This window comes from Sinocyclocheilus grahami, unplaced genomic scaffold (assembly GCF_001515645.1).
Source record: "Sinocyclocheilus grahami isolate Dianchi unplaced genomic scaffold, SAMN03320097.WGS_v1.1 scaffold127.1, whole genome shotgun sequence".
Lineage (NCBI taxonomy): Eukaryota > Metazoa > Chordata > Actinopteri > Cypriniformes > Cyprinidae > Sinocyclocheilus > Sinocyclocheilus grahami.
Window position 1 is genome coordinate 691,022 of NW_015505306.1, and position 12,771 is coordinate 703,792.

Here is a 12,771-nt window from a genome sequence, read left to right on the forward strand (position 1 = left end):
CTCTTAATTAACTTATTGTTTATTGAATTCAATGTCACATTTGTAATCTTTGGAGAAAAACGGCACTCTTCGTGTGAAATTGAATAACTATATAAAGTGGTATAAATATATACATTTTCTGCCATCATGTCTTGAATTTGTGATCATTCTAAATGCATTTTAAGAGACTGAATCATGCAGTGAAAGAAAACACTAAATGCGCACACGCACTAGTCTAGACTTCACGTAATGTATGCGTGCGCTGTATAGGGATGTTTTGAATGGTTTTTGCAAAATACTCGATAATGTCAAATCGCACATCGTTAAAACAACAATTACGATATTATCGCAGACGATATATATCGCACACCCCTAGTAACATTATAAATGTCTTTAAAGTTTAACTTTTCAAAATAAATTTCACTGATCTTAAACTTTTGAACAGTAGTGTAAACATCACTACGATACGTTACCACACGTAAATATTTCCTATTGAAGCATCTTAGTACTCATATACATGTGTTTTGTATGTTAAATATTCTGTTTTTGCTTTTTTAGGGGTTTGTGCTTTGCCACTCTATTGCCGGGGGAACAGGATCTGGTCTCGGGTCCTACCTACTGGAGCGACTGAACGACAGGTGCCAAAACACAATTCACTGATATAGGACTCAAAACAACTTTGAATCCCCCTGCTCTGACTGATTTTTGCAGTCCACACTCCCTCTCCTGAAGCACAGATCCACACCCTCTGCATTGTTCGTCTAGACTTTCAGTCATGAAGCGTTTGGGTGGCAGTCAGTGTAAGTAGAGGGAGATGCAGGCAGCAGCCATCACCGGGTGTAATTACCTCTCTTTAGGGGTGTGTTTAATACCATTGCGTGTGCAACCTCAAGGGCACCAGCAGTGTTGAGCTGGGCGCATGTTCTTGTGCCTTAAACATTCTTCTGTCTTTTTTAGGTATCCTAAAAAACTGGTTCAGACCTACTCTGTCTTTCCTAACCAAGATGAGATGAGTGATGTTGTCGTACAGCCATATAATTCTCTTCTGACGCTAAAGAGACTGACCCAGAATGCAGACTGTGTGGTGAGTGAATGAACATGCACTTTTACACACACTCTGCTAAACTTTTCAGCTGGCCTAGAATTCGGGAGGCAGTGTTATACACCGGTACACACACACACACATTCCAGGGTTGTGGATCTCAAATGAATGTGTTTCTATTTGAAACAGAGTCCCTCACATATACAGCCTGCTACTCTAACTGCACATTTCCTCCGTTACACAATCCACCTTCCCAAACAGACCTTCTTTCTTCCTCTCCTGCTTTCATTCCCAAAACAGCAGCGGATGGAGAAAATAGGGTCAGTCCTATGTGATTATGCACTTCTCTCCTTCCATTTCCTCCTCATTATCAATAGCTTGGTCCCTGGGTTCTTTTCATAAACCATGCAGAGTGCTGTCATATCTGTACATCTGGACTGGAGGTTTATAGATATGTCAATACTTGCTATTTTACTTTCATACTGATATCCATCAGCACATGATTGGACAAATATTTATTCAACAAACATCATATTGACTGAGGAGCCAGTAATTGTGTTTGTATATCCTTATTTGAGTTTTAAAGGGATATATGGGTTTGATCAACCATAGCAAAAGACTTAAGCATTACATTATTATTCATATCTCCAGCAAATCTCCATGTGTGAGGACTGCGGATTAGAATAGATTGAGCTTTAGTGGAGCAAATGTCATTAGTAAAGGGTAAGATCTGTTTTATGCATATTGTGTTTCTTGCAGCTGTCTGCTAGCTTCATTATCGTCTCTGGCTGATTTAATAATGTCAGATCAGACAGTCGGCACAAAAGATTAGGAGGTTAATAGAGGTAGATGACTTTCTGTATTTCTTTGATGAGAATACAGATCTAGACTTAACTCCCAAGTCTGAGGCATTATTCTTAACTCTTATTTGAAAAGAAAGGCATTTCTGTTATAATTTATTTACCACCTTGTTGTTCTAAACTAGGACTGTTTTGTAAAACAAGGACTTTTGTAAACAAGACTTTTGTTCATCGTAGAAGCAAATTTAAATGAAATCAAGCAAGATTTCAGTTCTTTAAAAAAAATTCTCACAAACATTCAAGCTTGTATACAAAAATATTGTACATATACTAGGGCTGTGCAAAAAAATCGAATACGATTTTCATGCACATCTCGTCAGTAAAGCCGCTCCTGTGATTAGTAGTAAATCTCCAGCACGTGCTTTCAGATGGAGCGGCATTTACTACACAGAGCCGTAGTTCACTGACAAGCTACACAAATTCGCCCGCTCCATCTGAAAGCACGTGCTGGAGATTTACTACTAATCACAGGAGCCGCTTTACTGACGAGATGCGCATGAAAAATCGCATTCGATTTTTTGCACAGCCCTAAGATATACAATATATATTGTATAAATATAATACAAATGAGGGACAAAGTAAATTTTAAGATTCAGTTGTCTTTGTTCATTAGCTGAAATTTGAATTAAATTTGCCAAGACACACATCATGTTGAACTTAAAAAAATAATAATAATCATTTACGCGGCCATTAAAAGAGATTGTAATTTTTCCATACCACATAATATTAGCCACATTGTTTTCAGATTACTTTAATAATAAAAAAAGTGTATATGAAATTCTGTTGTAAAATAAATATTGACATTGTGACACATTGTTGACACTGTAACTGTAAGCAAGATGGCAATTCTTGATACAACTCTTACAACAAAGAATTTCTTTCATTTTGATTCCACTTATTTACATTTATTCATTTGGCAGACACTGTTGTCTAAAGCGACTTGCAGTGTTTTTAAGACATACCTTATGTCCATTTGTGTTTTCTGAAAATCGAACCGATGACCTTGGCCATGTTGGCATCATTGCAGTTTTGCATACTGCTGCTATCTGAATTCAAATTTAAATTGCTGTAACAATGTTCGTAGGTCGGGAAGGAGGAGGTGGGAACTGGCGAACACTTAAACAAAACTTTAATAATAAAATAAACAAACACAAAATGAAAGTAAAGCGGCAGCCCCTCGCGGACGACTGCCGCACACAAAGCACAAAATAAAATCCAGGCCTGGTCCTCTCTCGTCTTTCACTGTCGTCACTCCTCCTTTTATCCCACCGGAGCTCCTCCGTGGGACTCGAGACCGGTGAGTGATGCAGGTGTCGCTCATTATCAATTACTCCACCGGCCTCGCTCCGTTCCCACGGCTCTCGGCCCCGCCCCCGCTCGTCACAATAGCATTGTCAATTCCGTTCAAAAATGGATTTGTCGACTGATTGGGTACAGATCTTAGGACCCGAAAAGACCTACAACACGCAGTCTTGACATGTAGTTAAAAACCTAATTTCTTTCTGTCTCCATGTCTCTTTCAGGTGGTGCTGGACAATACAGCTTTGAATAGAATCGCCACAGACCGGCTGCACATTCAGAACCCCTCGTTCTCGCAGATCAACCAACTGGTGAGTTTTAAAAGTCTGTCATTTACAAATTAAAATACAGGGCCCTATTCATCTGTCTTGAGCTGATGCATCCAACCCAGTGTCCTTTTTATTTTAAAGCCCATCCCTGCAGCACATAGAGGGACCGACCTGGTGTGGTTCATGTAGGGACAGAAGAGTCACTCCTTATTAATCACAGTTGGGCGCTTGCAGCTCTCCTGCGATAAGATGTGCATTAACATACTTAAGACAATCAGAAAGCCAACCTAACTTTAAAGCCAACTGTGAGTTTGTTTAGCCACGAGACAAATAAGAGAATGATTTCAGTATATATAAATATGCGACTGTCAAGAAAATGTATGAGGTGGTAATAAATAACCAGTGACATCCCGTGCAGCGCTCATCTATGCTTTCCTCTTATACGCCCATTCTTACAGCACCCTGCTCTGAGGTGAATAGTTCACTTTGTCAACTCATCCATCACTGTCTTCATCACCTCTAATAGACTTGGTCATATGAAATGGTCAAATTTAACAATACAGTGCATAGATTTCTGTAAAGGGTGTCCAGAGTACTAATAGAAAACCTGTTTCACCAGGCTAGGCTATCGTGTTCTTAAACACCAGCTGCTTTTACACATACATTTCAAGTGTACCATTAGAGCACCTAAATAATTAAAACAACACAATAATATAAAATAAAAATAAAGGTGACTGGTCTGTTTTTTTCCCCCTTCCAATTGGATTGTCTAAAGACACGTGTGCTTTTCTTTAACAGGTGTCCACAATAATGTCAGCAAGCACGACAACTCTCCGTTATCCTGGATATATGAACAATGATCTGATTGGTCTGATTGCGTCACTCATCCCCACACCCCGCCTCCACTTCCTCATGACTGGATACACGCCGCTGACCACCGATCAGTCCGTAAGTTGGTCAACATGCGGATTTGCATTTAGATACTTTGCAGAAATGCAAAGGAACTTTGTAGCTCTGTTATGAAAGTCTAGTAAACTGCTTTCTGCAGTCTATATAGGCAACTACCTAGTCTGTCTGTCTGTCTGTCTATCTATCTATCGCTATTTGATCATTCTGCCTGTCTGCATGTCTGTCTGTGTCTCTGTCTGTCTGTCTGTCTGTCTATCTATCTATCTTATCTGTTTGATTGTTCTGCCTCTCTGCATGTCTGTCTGTCTATCTGTTTGATCGTTCTGCCTGTCTGCCTGTCTATCTATATCTGTCTGTACTTTTCATTAGTAACAACATTACTTTTCTAATTTTATTTCTCTCTTTGTGTCCACTCTTGGTTGTAATATTTTTGTTAAAAATTAACATCATTTCAGGTGGCAAGTGTGAGGAAAACAACAGTTCTTGATGTGATGAGGAGACTCCTGCAGCCCAAGAATGTCATGGTGTCCACAGGCCGAGACCGTCAGACCAATCATTGCTACATTGCCATTCTCAACATCATTCAGGGAGAGGTGGACCCCACACAGGTGTGAGCATGTTAGATAAACACAGCACATTTTAAGTTATATGTGCATGTCCTCATGTTTAAATGTGTCTTTTTCAGGTACATAAGAGTCTGCAGAGAATCAGGGAGAGGAAGTTAGCTAATTTCATCCCTTGGGGTCCAGCTAGTATTCAAGTGGCACTATCCCGCCGATCTCCCTACCTGCCCTCAGCTCATCGTGTCAGTGGTCTTATGATGGCTAATCACACCAGCATCTCTTCAGTAAGACCTGACCCTAATTTCTCCATGACTGAACTGCTCTAAAATGGGTTTGAACTAGGTACTATATTGGTGATTGGGTCAGATTTTTGACTGCATTTATTAAAATACAGTAAAATCAGTAATATTGTTAAATATTTGTAAAATGTAAAATAATAGTTTCTATTTTAAGATATTTTCAAATAATTTATTCCCGTTGCGGCCAGGCTGAATTTTCAGCATCATTACTCCAGTCTTCAGTGTCACATGATCCTTCAGAAATCATTCTAATATGCTGATTTGCTGCTTAAGAAACTGTTCTTCTTATTTTTATTAATGTTGAAAACAATTGTGCTGCTTAATATTTTGGTGGAAACTACTAATACTAAAACTAATACTTTCTTTTTTTTTTTGGATTCTTTGATGAATAGAAAGTTCAGAAGAATGGCATTTATTAAAATAGTTTTTTTTTTGTCGCTTCATAAATGTTATACTTTCTTGCTGAATAACTGTTAATTTGTTTATTTTTATTTTTATCGGTGTAAAACAGCCAATTTTGGACTATTTGTTATAAATAATTGACTACATTTTCATGCTCAATTGTTCTATTTTTACATTTAGGTTTTTGCCGTCATCTAACACTCAATTTGATAATATTGTTAGATGTAATCTTTAGCTAAAGATATTAATCTCAAAATTAACCTCCATTTTTCATACTGTACATTATAATTTTCAATAGCAAAGCGATTGATTTTCATTTTAATGTTTTATTTTGTTTTTTTTGATAAAATACTATTAATTATAAATTATCGGTTATCAGCCATAAAAGGAAAATTATTGTTGTAAATAAGTATAATTACTATAGTAAATAATTAAGTTAATTAGTTATTTCCTCAGAACCCCAAACACCACTGAACAGAGTTTCCATAATTACGAAATGTCAAAATATCAAGCCATTTTTAAAAATATTTGTGATATACCGGCCTGGAAAATTCTATAGCAAATATAAGGTTGTCTGGTTATGCTCAACTGTTCTTGGGTGCAGTTGCTATGACATGTTTTTAAAAATCCATATCCAGTAATTACAGATGACTGCAGAAGTCGTGGAAATTCATCGGTCCAAAATGTGGGGAAAAAACCTGACGTATTATATGTAGAAAGGCTAGATTTGAGCTTTGAGATTTTCATTTCTGTTCTCCTCTCCCTCACTCCTAGCTGTTTGAGCGTACCTGTCGTCAGTATGATAAGCTGAGGAAGAGGGAGGCCTTCCTCGAGCAGTTCAGGAAGGAGGACATATTCAAGGACAACTTTGACGAGCTGGATAACTCTCGCGAGGTGGTTCAGCAGCTCGTGGACGAATACAGCGCCGCCACACGTCCCGACTACATCTCCTGGGGCACACAAGAGCAGTGAAAACCCCTTCGCTCACTCCCTAAAGCTCTTAGAGCTGAAGAAGGCAGGCTCTAAACTCATCCTGTAAAATACACAGTGAATCCAGTAGCGAATTTCAGAATTTCAGTAGTGAATGCACCTCAGAGACTCTGGTCCATAAACCGTTCATGGCTCACCATACTGTTCTGCCAGAGCCTTCTCTGCATTACCGCTGTGGTGAGAACCACTCACATATGTATATACACATGTCATTTGTCATTTTTACAGGCCTATAGAACAGTTCTCCATAACCTGGTGCCTCTATCCTGAGCTGTAACTTCTCTCTCGTCCCAATTTCCTTGATTTCTTTGATCTGAGAATTTATGGCTCCACCTTAATCTATTTTTGTACTGCACTCTGCACTCTACAGCACAAAATCTACATCAATCTACGTCAAGGTGCACACAAACTTCCCTGACCACACACACGTTAGACCTCTGACTCTACACCGATAAGACTGGGTGGTCTCAGATGAATGTAAACCATAGGAGGGAGTGTGAAAGGTTAAGATGAGATCAGACTAGAAGCAGCTTATGAATACACCATCTCACTCCCTCACATTCACGCATGCATGCTTTTAGACAAAAGGCGCTTACTTTCAGGAGATAGACTATGATTGTGTGATTGAATCAATTTTCCTCTGTCTCGTTACAGATTACTCTCGAAGATTATCTTAGAGTTTTGAGAGACGATCAGTAAAGTCAAGCGTTATGCTGTACCTCAATCCATGCAATCAGTGAACCCTCATCGGGTTCTTTTTCTAGTCAATCAAATCAGTGAAGTTACCTCAAAGTCTGGCAGGATCAATCATACACCAATCCCAATGCATCTTCTGCTTCTGCTCCAGTCTTTTGTGTGTGTGTGTGTGTGTGTGTGTGAGAGAGAAACTTTCATGCCAGATTTCTGTCTCAGTGCTTTCTTTTCCCTGGTTACCACGTTCTTATTTCTAATGTTATACTGTATATATAGTTTGCTGTCAGACTTGATGCATTTACTTGAAGTTCTTGAGATTTAATAAATGTTTTTCTACAAGAATATTTCCATAGTGTGCAAATACTGATTACCCTCAAAACCATCTGCGCTCATATCAGTCACTCACATGGGTAATTTGGCTTTAAAACGCATGAAATAGCTCAGGAGAATGCCTTTACCTTTGATAACCACTCTGGTCTGGTCATCAAATCAAGTAACCTTTTCTTAGAAATGCTTGTAACTTCCATGTTTATTTTAACCAGTAGGTTTCAGTGGGGTTTTTGATCTTTTCATTGTAGGGTCTTAATGCCTGATTTAATTTCATGCATTTAAAATTTTTGAATAAGCTTTATTCAAAAATGTTAAATGCATGAAATTTAATCAACAACATGAAAAATAGGCAAAACCATATAGATTACTTAAATATTACTGTAATATCTTTCTACAAATCTGCTTTAAAATAGTAAGCATATAGTTTGAAAAACTATATAAAAAACTATTATAAAATATACAGTACTGTTTAAAAGTTTAGAGTCGTTAACTTTTTTTTTGTAAAATGTAGAAGTCTTGTCACTTTTTTTTCAATTTAATGTATCTTTGGTGAATAAAGTATTATTTCGTAAATAATATACAAATAATTTTTTTTCCACATAAACAGTATAACTGACACTCAAGTGATGTTGTAATGGTGCTGCTTTTTATTACATTTTGCATTATTGCACATTTAAGTTAGCCATACAAACAATAGTGCAATTGACTATTACACGTGTAACATAATAAAGGTACCATGCAGCATACAAACCGTCTAAAGCATCAGAGGTTGTCGTTCGAGTTGTTACATGTATGACAGTGGGCGGAGCTACCTGCAGCTAATGAGTGTCATGAAGAGAACACAAAACAAAGCATGTGACAACTGCTACTGCCGTCACGGGCTGTAGGTGGAACGCGGTTTGGGCAAAAGACACAGCTTAAAACAAAAACCAAAATAAACAACATTGAAGATGTGATTGCCCTCCACCTTTGAATTTCAAGTAGCTGGTAACCTTTTTTCAGATTTGTATTCATGCAGACAAGCTGCACAAGAGCAAAGATAGTGCACAACCGAAATATAAATACTATGAATACAGAAAAAAATTAGCCTGATTATGGAGTATGGGTGAATTAAAGATTGTACAGACTGTTTGACAGGCACTAGTGGTTCCTTTTTAGGCAACCTAAAGCCCCATACTGAAAATGGGCTCATACTCAGGAAGACTGGGCAGGTTTTATTGCTTCAGTAATAGTTTGGCAGTCATACAAGAGGAGGAAAAAAATAAAGGGAAAAACGACCCCAACCCCTAGATATTTGGTCCATGTGACTTTAAAAGGAGCGAATGACTTTTTTTTTTGGTTATGACAAACAGTCAATAATCCTACTGGATCTACAAAAAACAATTATTAACAAGTTATTTGCAATATGTAGACCTCTCACGGACAGGGGGAAATAAATGACAAATAACCAAATACGTAAATAAACATGACACCATATTTTAACTGACATCATCCGCTCTTTTGTGATTATTCCAATGCAAGCACTAAAATACAAATACAGGTCTTTATGAAAGATATATAAAACAAAAGTAAAAAGGACAATAAAAACTCACTTCCACACAATGTATACAACAGACAGCCATAAATAAAACTAGTAGAAAGTAACACACATTAAAGAAGGACAATAGAGATGAAGAGATTTCATCTCTCAGCAGATAAAAAAGCTGGCATAAGGCTTCATAACAAAATCACAACTGACAGAGGCTACAGGTTACGCTCAAAGGGATAGTCCACTCAAAAATTATAATTCTGTCATCATTTACACACTTTCATGTTGTTCTAAACCTGTATGACGTTCTTTATTGTGCGGAACATAGAAGCAGTCTTGGTGTTTCTACTTTTTTTTGTGTGTGTTCCATATAATAAAAGTCAATGGGGTGCAAATTAATGTTGTTTTGGACCCCATTTACTTTTATAATTTTGTGTTCATCAAGATGAAAGAAACAAAGGTTTGAAACACCATGAGGGTGAGTAAATGATAAATTAATTTTTTTATTTTTGGGTGAACTACAGAAATGTGCTTTCTTTACAATATGGGATGGACAATGTTGCATATCAATAGTGTTGATTATTTGTCTAGCTTCAGTATTTGAAAATGTGTTGAGAGGTCTGGGAAACTTGGTTTGAACCAAAATTGTCATTTTTTTTTGAAAATGTCAATGTAATTTACCTTCACAAGGTACCAGGCTGCAAATGTGTGTAAGTTAGTTGGTTTTAACTTAACCGGATCTAAAGATCTGAGGCTGTCATGGCTACAGGACGCACCGTGCAGAGTTACTGTAAGCTAACAGCACAGTCAAGCAGCACCAGGTCGGGCTCAAAGCATTTCACAAATACACTCACATCATAGAGACGAGCTAAAGATCCTTTGGTTTCTACAGCTTAAAATGTTCAAATATGTCTCTCTCTCACGCACCACTGTCGGTTCAGTAATGGACAGTTCTGAAGGTCGACATGAAAGTGACTTGCACCTGCTTTCATTTTAAGGTCATGTATGGTTTGATGAATGAGTTTAATGACGATCCAGGCAGGAGTCTGGAAAGGAACATTTAAAGCAGAGCGAGTGCTTTCGTGTGAGTGCAACGGCAGCGTGTTTGTGTCGTCTTCCAGTAGTGCAATATAAAGACATCGCTGCAAAAAAAACTGTACTTTTGTCATGTTTTCCAATAAAAATTAAAAACATCCTTTAAACAAGGTACAGTTACATGAGAAGCAAAATAAGAAAAAGTAACTTAATTTGAGATCAATTCTTTGAAGTTAGTCTTAATATGTGATGAATTCAAGGAAAATGTATTTTAATTGTTCAAAATAAGTACAAATAAATTAATGTTGTTTTAAGGATGTTTAAATATTTAAACACTAAAAAACAAGCCAAAAATACTACTTCAGAAAATGATTTTTGCACTATTCATCTCTGAAGTCAGGCTATTATGCTCTCTGTGATATTTGGCGGGCTCCCAGGTGGCAGGGGCCGGTGGAGGGCCCCATGTTCTTTCTGGATTTGGCTGGCGGTGTAGCAAGTGAGTTCCTGAACCTGCTCTCCTGTTTGTGGCTCCCTGGACACCTTCCACTCCTCTTCTATTTCCACAGCATCTGCTCCTTTCAGTCTCATCTGAGTTCGTCCTCTTTGCAAAAGCTCAACACAGGGAAGCAATCAGTCAGGACTGCACAGGCACGTGTACATCAGTCAGAGTCAGTGTGTGCGTGTGGGTGTGCGCGAGTCCATCTCTCTCTTCACACCGGGTGAGAGGGGAGCTCAAGTAGGGAGGGGTGGAGCTTAGGGTTTGTCTCCATGGAGATGCAGTCATCCTTGCCTAGCTGGCGACGGGTGGCACTGAAGTAAGCATTCATCAGCTGCATGATCTCAGTCAGCTGAGAGAGAGAGAGATGACTCGAGTAAATTTCCACTGTGAAATATGTGCTAAGCATTTTACACTAGTACAATGACTTACACTCTAGAAGGCTTTGAACACCAAACTTAACCCTGGGTTAACAGTTTTTAGGTCAGCATGGCTCTAGATTTATTAATGTTTTTAAAAGAAGTCTCTTATCCCTGTCGAAAAAAAAAACAGCATATGCTGGTTAGGTATGTTTTGAAGCATGGCAGCTATTTTGAGCTGGTTTAAGCTGGTCCTGAGCAGGAGCTAGTTGCTTAGGACCAGCAGATGACCAGCTTAAACCAGCTTAAACCACCTGCCATGCTTCAAAACATACCTATGCAGTTTTTTTCAACAGGGATGTTCACCAAGGTTGCATGAAAAAAAACAGCATAGGTATGTTATACAGTGGGGGAAAAAAGTATTTAGTCAGCCACCAATTGTGCAAGTCCTCCCACTTAAAAAGATGAGAGAGGCCTGTAATTTTCATCATAGGTATACCTCAACTATGAGAGACAAAATGAGAAAAAAAAATCCAGAAAATCACATTGTAGGATTTTTAAAGAATTTATTTGCAAATTATGGTGGAAAATAAGTATTTGGTCAATAACAAAATTTCATCTCAATACTTTGTTATATACCCTTTGTTGGCAATGACAGAGGTCAAACGTTTTCTGTAAGTCTTCACAAGGTTTTCACACACTGTTGCTGGTATTTTGGCCCATTCCTCCATGCAGATCTCCTCTAGAGCAGTAATGTTTTGGGGCTGTCGCTGGGCAACACGGATTTTCAACTCCCTCCAAAGATTTTCTATGGGGTTGAGATCTGGAGACTGGCTAGGCCACTCCAGGACCTTGAAATGCTTCTTACGAAGCCACTCCTTCGTTGCCCGGGCGGTGTGTTTGGGATCATTGTCATGCTGAAAGACCCAGCCACGTTTCATCTTCAATGCCCTTGCTGATGGAAGGAGGTTTTCACTCAAAATCTCATGATACATGGCCCCATTCATTCTTTCGTTTACACGGATCAGTCGTCCTGGTCCCTTTGCAGAAAAACAGCCCCAAAGCATGATGTTTCCACCCCCATGCTTCACAGTAGGTATGGTGTTCTTTGGATGCAACTCAGCATTCTTTCTCCTCCAAACACGACAAGTTGAGTTTTTACCAAAAAGTTCTATTTTGGTTTCATCTGACCATATGACATTCTCCCAATCCTCTTCTGGATCATCCAAATGCTCTCTAGCAAACGTCAGACGGGCCTGGACATGTACTGGCTTAAGCAGGGGGACACGTCTGGCACTGCAGGATTTGAGTCCCTGGCGGCGCAGTGTGTTACTGATGGTAGCCTTTGTTACTTTGGTCCCAGCTCTCTGCAGGTCATTCACTAGGTCCCCCCGTGTGGTTCTGGGATTTTTGCTCACAGTTCTTGTGATCATTTTGACCCCACGGGGTGAGATCTTGCGTGGAGCCCCAGATCGAGGGAGATTATCAGTGGTCTTGTATGTCTTTGAAAATGTCTTCCATTTTCTAATAATTGCTCCCACAGTTGATTTCTTCACACCAAGCTGCTTAACTATTGCAGATTCAGTCTTCCCAGCCTGGTGCAGGTCTACAATTTTGTTTCTGGTGTCCTTTGACAGCTCTTTGGTCTTGGCCATGGTGGAGTTTGGAGTGTGACTGTTTGAGGTTGTGGACAGGTGTCTTTTATACTGATAACAAGT

At 38.8% G+C, this 12,771-nt stretch overlaps 2 protein-coding genes across 3 annotated transcripts in view; one reads left to right on the forward strand and one right to left on the reverse strand.

Moving 5' to 3' along the window:
* The window catches only part of tubg1 (tubulin, gamma 1), an 18,417-nt gene extending 10,770 nt beyond the window's left edge, over nucleotides 1-7,647 (forward strand). Inside the window, exons 5-11 of the mRNA XM_016279172.1 lie at nucleotides 538-617; nucleotides 937-1,063; nucleotides 3,405-3,491; nucleotides 4,248-4,397; nucleotides 4,814-4,966; nucleotides 5,044-5,205; nucleotides 6,397-7,647. Coding sequence (XP_016134658.1) covers nucleotides 538-617; nucleotides 937-1,063; nucleotides 3,405-3,491; nucleotides 4,248-4,397; nucleotides 4,814-4,966; nucleotides 5,044-5,205; nucleotides 6,397-6,594 — 957 coding nt within the window. The 3' untranslated portion in view covers nucleotides 6,595-7,647. The remainder of the gene's footprint in view (nucleotides 1-537; nucleotides 618-936; nucleotides 1,064-3,404; nucleotides 3,492-4,247; nucleotides 4,398-4,813; nucleotides 4,967-5,043; nucleotides 5,206-6,396) is intronic.
* A 2,867-nt stretch (nucleotides 7,648-10,514) lies between these two features.
* The window catches only part of LOC107590374 (pleckstrin homology domain-containing family H member 3-like), a 39,873-nt gene continuing 37,616 nt past the window's right edge, over nucleotides 10,515-12,771 (reverse strand). The window contains exon 13 of one of the 2 annotated variants that reach the window (XM_016279085.1): nucleotides 10,515-11,046. In XM_016279085.1, coding sequence (XP_016134571.1) covers nucleotides 10,909-11,046 — 138 coding nt within the window. In that variant the 3' untranslated portion in view covers nucleotides 10,515-10,908. The remainder of the gene's footprint in view (nucleotides 11,047-12,771) is intronic. The other variant, XM_016279087.1, reaches the window with a different exon arrangement.